This window comes from Hylobates moloch, unplaced genomic scaffold, assembly GCF_009828535.3.
Source record: "Hylobates moloch isolate HMO894 unplaced genomic scaffold, HMol_V3 SCAFFOLD_13, whole genome shotgun sequence".
Classification (NCBI taxonomy): Eukaryota; Metazoa; Chordata; class Mammalia; order Primates; family Hylobatidae; genus Hylobates; species Hylobates moloch.
Genome location: NW_026652288.1, coordinates 66,627,989 through 66,634,033, shown reverse-complemented (window position 1 = coordinate 66,634,033; position 6,045 = coordinate 66,627,989). Strand labels below are relative to the sequence as shown.

Below are 6,045 nucleotides of genomic sequence, written 5' to 3'. Positions count from 1 at the left end.
CACTTTTCCACATGTAAAAAGCAATGTAATACCTGCACATCATAAAATGTGAAAAGGGGGTTATTTTTGTCCAAATACACCCATTAAAAAGGTTTTAAAAATACAATGAAACTTCTTTATAACGTTAAGATCTAGCTCAGGCACCCCTGGTTTGGAGCTGTTTATAGGGAAATTTTTCTGAGGAATCGTTGCTCTATAAGCATTTCATTTCATTATTAATTAATTCTTTATGGGATGGGAAAATGCTTGGGAGGGTCTAGATCTATTATATATAATGAAGTTTCACTGTATTTAAAATCTGATCAATCCTACACAAAATGTTGCGTTTTTGTAATTCACTGAATTTATATGATTGATTGATCTTATCTAAATCTAAGGGTGGGGTTTTCCAGTGTAATTAATGTCTCCAGCATCTATTCAAACATTCACCTAGTACTTAAGAATTATAGGAGCTTTATAAATGGGAAAAAAATGCCATAGGTCTTAGATATCTCAGTGCACAAAACCGAGAATTACTAATAAATATGTTAGCCCCTGCCAATCATTTGAGCCATGTGGAATAGTACCCTTGGGTTTTCATCACACTGACTTTCAGCTAGCTCCATCTAAGCCTAAAATGTGACCTGGTTGCAACTTACTTATGTCTGATGTTAGTACCCTGTGGCTGGAAGTGGTCAAAGATAGATATGCATTGAAATTGATCTCCTCTACTTCCAGGCCAAGAAGGATAAATGCAATGACAAATGCAACCCTGTTAACCCTGCTAGGAAAAAGCCTACAGTGTAAACAAGAGAGTCTATGGGCTTCTTATATCCAAGAATTGTGATAGGTATAGCTGACTCCATTTGATTTCAAGGTCTTGTCTTTCTTTAAGGGGAGTTGGGGTCTCCATCTTATTCTAAGGTAATTTCCTCTGCTAAGGTAAAGTACCAGGTTCTGCCACAGGGCTTTCCCTTGTGACCAAAAGAATGCATTTGCAAGAAAAGGAAAAAAAAAAAAAAAAAGAAACCTCTCAAGATACAGAATTAACAGGGAGAAAATCTGAAGACTAAAGTAAAGTAATTCTAGTTATTTTCTTTATAATGCGCAGGGGTAAAACAGCATTCTTCAACTTTCAATAGAATCTTGGAATTAGAGTCGTAGCATAACTTCCTCACCTAAAAAAAGAACAAAGATATGCCCCACAGCTTTCATGTGCAAAATGATTAATAATTTAACTCACCTCTGCAAAGTATAAAGTGCATACAAATGCTATGCAATTATAACACTCATTCTTAAAACAGTATTACTGTTTGCAATGCTGAGCTACAAAATATATGGTTCAAACTGAACTGGCAAAGAAATCTGGAAATAACAAGGATGGAACATGACTCACTCACTAGGCACAACATTCACATTTCGGTTGTTTTGCCAATGCAGTCATTATATAGATATATTACTTTGAAGAAAACAACTTCATTAGCTTATCTAAGTATGATTCTTGAGAGGAAAAAATCTGATATACAAAACCAGCAAAAATGTGTACAGATACGTCTTCTGAAAGCAGATAGACTATTAATTTAGTGAAAAGAATGGTTTTTAATGTTTTGGCAAAGTCTTTTCCAGCCCAGAGTAAACACAAAATAGGCAGGCTGGAGTGAAATATTTTCACAGTGTACAAAGCAGTTCACATGGATGTTGCCACAGCAAAGTAAGCTGACATGTATTTGAGGTCATTTGCATGAGTCAAACTTTGCAATGAGTAACTCACCTAGGAAGATATAAATTATTTATATATAATGATTTGCAAAAGAAAATGTCTACTAAAGTTGTACTAGCTACATTTTAAAAAAGTAGATTTACATGGTCTGCTCATTATAGACAAGTCTATTCACAGTATGCTTGACTATATTATATGTAAAATCATATGGCAAAAGAAAATGAAATAACAGAACATGGGAAAATACCCCCCACATGTTTTAAAATGCCCTGCAATTTTCACATTCAAAATTTTATGCATCTAAATCTAAAAAAATATTATATGGAATACTCTTAAGTTACACAAACTGATAATTTACTGGTTTCTTTTTTACTCTAATAGGAGCAAATTACCACATATTTGAACAAAGTTAAAATAGTTACTATTTCTTTATAATAAATTTGATGTATAATTTACTTGTGCTTTCTGCACCAATTTATAAATACAGTATATGCAATACACAACCAAGACTGACACTGACAGTAATAATTAAATTCAAAATAGCAAATACTTACCATACAAAATAAACAGCAAATACACCTTTTATGAAAACCAGAGCCTTCTGGACTTTGGGGCCAGATTCTCTGGAAACCATGTCAAGTGTGAGCACTGGAATCTCAAGCCAGCTACTGGATTTTTTTTTCCCCTTAAGGTGGCATAAGGTTCAGGAGAACCAAAACTGGCAATAAATAGTTGGACGATTCCACTGCAGTTCTTTCAGGCCTTTAGGATTTACATGTTGTACCTTCACAATGACTCTCATCAATGATCTTGCCTCAAAACAAATTTAAGTACAGCTACTTCTAACAGGTTTCCGCACATCTTAGGGCAGCTCTCAAAGAAACCTTGGTTTAGGTTCTTGGTTTAAGAAGTTTAAGTACTAAGCAACAATCTGTTTCAGCACCTTTTGACCACAACAAAAGCAAAGAAAAGTCCTACATAAATAAGAACAAAGTTTATAAAGTGCTTATGAGATTCCAAACGTTTCAAATTAGAGCGATGCAAATAAATGTCCGTTTCACCATCACAGATGAATGCAGAATAAACGGGCCATGTTTCTGTCAAGGTCTGACATGCCTTTCAAATCAGTAGTTTGGTCCAGCACAGTTTGTAAAATAAAATTAAAAAAAAAAAACTTCATCATTAATGAATGAAATATATAAATACTTTAAATCCATCATAATCCATTCTTTCTAGAAATGTGAGATTCAAAAAAAGCACCAATTTCAAAAGGTCTGCTAGCACACTCTTCTGGGAGTAGGCCTGCCTGCATGATTCACATTTGTAAACCTACTATAGAGGTGAATTCAACAAAATCAAACCACAACTTCTCCTTGGCTTTTTGTCTAAACACCTTTTTTTTTTGTGTGTGTGAGATGTAGCATAAAATATAGTAAAATGTCAAATGAAAAAACAAAGGGACATTTTTAAAATGACTAATGCATTAAATTTGATTTTCTGTTTTTCAGTGCAAACATAAAACGTCATGTCTTCTCCTCTTGCAGATTCAGAAATGTGAAGGATGCCCATACGGAGTCACTCCTTGCTGTGGCTGGTTGCCTAAGGAGAAAAATAAATTCAACCAAAATTACAGATACAAAACTATTGCACAGATGGATGCTACCCTCTTGTCACTGCTCTCAGTACCAGCTGCAGGTACAGGGAAACAGAATGGCCAGAGAGTACTATCCTTGTCCTGAAAAACCCTTGTGGTGGGATTCAAGTACCACCCTGCAGAGGGGACAACTTTATTCACAGTCCACACTTGCCAATGCAAGGCTGCAGGATTTAGGTTACTGGCCCATCCAGAGTGTCTCCCTCTGAACTAAACTACTTGGTATTAACTTTCAAAAGGAGTACAGCAAAAGTTTCATAAAACATTGAAACTTCTCAAAATGCTTATAAAAGTCAGCTATTCTACTTTAACACATAATTGGTAAGAAAAAATTAGATTGGAACTGGGCAATTTTCTGCAAATGGCCACAAGGTATGTGCAACAGAACTGTGCAAGAGTACATGCAGGTGCAAGAGTGTCCGTGTGTGACGACTCGAGCATGTGCCTATGTAGACATGCATGCCTGCACATGCATACAGAAACAAGGAATGGTCAGTAGATACCAAAAAATGACATGGGCTTAGAAACAGCTACTGCGTGTTTAACTCTGGAGTATTCAAATCCGGAGGCCCCATTCACATGGGCCATGCTATCAAAGGAGCCCTCTGGAGCTGTGTGGTGAGCAGCTCAGTTCAGTCACCACCCTTCAACAATGAAGTCTGGCATAACTGCTTATCAGGCAGCTGAGTATATACTGTGGTTAAGAGGTGGGCTCTGGAAGGAATGCTTCTGAGTTCAAGTCTCAGCTCTATTAGCTGAAAAACCTTGGGCAAATTAGTCAATGTCCCTGTTCTTCAGTTGTTTCCTCATCTGTAATGTGGGAACAGTGATAATACGTAATCTCACAGGGTGGGTTAAAAATAAAGTAAATCAATACATGGAACAGTAATAATACGTAATCTCACAGGGTGGGTTAAAAATAAAGTAAATCAATACTAGGACATGGAAAGTCCTAGTGCCTGGGTCCTAGAAAGTACTCCATAAATGATGGCTTTAACAAAAAGCTGAGCTCTGGTAGACAGGAACTAAGAGTAGACATCTTTCCCCAAACAGGTGCCACTTTATAAAAATCATAGGTACCTATTTCTAAACACTAGAAGAAAAAATCTGCCTTAAGATTGTATTTTCTATAAGGACTCTGGAATTAGTGAAACATAATGAGATTTTAATTACAAATGTGTTTTAATAGACCACATCTATTAAACAGTAAACAGTAGCTAGAAATGAAGATTTACTTGATTTAACTGACATTAAATGAGGCCATAAGAGGAAAATATTTTTAAAGAAGAAAAAAAATCTTGGGTATCCACTGGTAGAGACACTAAGGTGTAAGAGGGACATCCCTCTGTCAGAAAATCAACTCACACAGCAGCCAGGCAGAAAATTAAGACAAAACCAAGCTGCCCCTCAGTAATTACATGACCTGTTTCCTTACCTCTCAGCAGGCTACCAGACCTGCACCACTGCCTTCACCACAAACTGGTCTTCACTCTGGTACCTCACAAGTACATAATCCAAGACCAAGAGGAAACTGCTAGTCTCACTCATTGCACGGATGGAAAAACTACACAATCCAGATAATGGTGGCCAAGTTGACACCAAAATTTACATCTCCTGACTTCCAGGCTAATATTCTTTTCATCGCAGGGAGCTTGCTCCCACTTCTAAAAGGATTTTCTGTCCTATGACACCAGCCCAGGGATGATTCAATTCATGGGAGCACACTGCTGGCATTGAGATGAGGTATGATGAAATGGGCTATTGGTAAATTCTCTAGAAAGGCAGCACATTAAAAAACAAAACAAAACCAAAAAAAACACCACATCAGCACTACAGGCAAGATTACTAGGGAGAAAACACTGTCTCGCCATGCTGTCTATGATGTTATAGGTTTTGATTTGTGAGTCACTATCAGAAGGGTAGGATGGTGCAGTGGTAAGAATATTCACAGTCTGACAGTTTAGTGCTGGCCTCTCTGTATCTGAAAATCTTTGGGAGGCCAGCTAACTTTATCTGTATAATTAAGGGCATTAGCTGATGCTTCCTGAACTCTCTAGCTTTAAACAAAGGACACCTTTGATTCCATAGGAGTCCCCCCAATGAGAAGAAATATTTCTAGGTACTGGTGGAAGCAAAAAGAAAGTATCTTCACTGAATTTGAGAACAACTGGGGCTTTCCCAGGAAAGGAAGCATTCAAGCCAAAACCAAAACAAGACAGAATGAAAATACCTTGGGCTAAACCAAATAACATGAACATTGTACTGAGGAAGATGGTACCATCTTGGGAGAGCCGCCACTTTATGTTTTGCTGGTTTATTTTTAATTTTCCAGGAGCCGTCTGTTCCATGACACACAGGGGTACTTACTGGAAAGCTGCTTCTGGAGCTGCCGCACCAAGGCGGCCGTCTGCTGCTGCTGCTGGGTCTGCTGCAAGCCTTGCCTGGGAAACTGTAATGGTGACAGGAGAAAGGACAGAAATCATCCCATGGTGCCAATCACAGACAAGAACAGATACTAACTCGCAGGGCCAGACAGTCTGTAAGGCACTTCTCAACACTTCACGGAAAAAGGGCCATGACAAGTGTGTGTGGATTAATTTTCATCTACACCTTGTTGTACATCTGGTGAACATCTGAAGTACCCCATCTATTCAGGAACCCACGCTCCAGGTTATCAGTTGGCATTTATTTG

At 37.8% G+C, this 6,045-nt stretch overlaps 1 protein-coding gene across 4 annotated transcripts in view; it reads right to left on the bottom strand.

Annotated features, from left to right (window-relative positions):
- Nucleotides 1–158: 158 nt before the first annotated feature.
- MED12L (mediator complex subunit 12L) overlaps nt 159–6,045 on the bottom strand; it is a 338,115-nt gene continuing 332,228 nt past the window's right edge. For all 4 annotated transcript variants that reach the window (XM_032173854.2, XM_058427086.1, XM_058427087.1 and 1 more), the window contains 2 exons: nt 5,721–5,802; nt 159–3,298 (listed from right to left, as the gene is read on the bottom strand). In XM_032173854.2, coding sequence (XP_032029745.1) covers nt 3,246–3,298; nt 5,721–5,802 — 135 coding nt within the window. In that variant the 3' untranslated portion in view covers nt 159–3,245. The remainder of the gene's footprint in view (nt 3,299–5,720; nt 5,803–6,045) is intronic.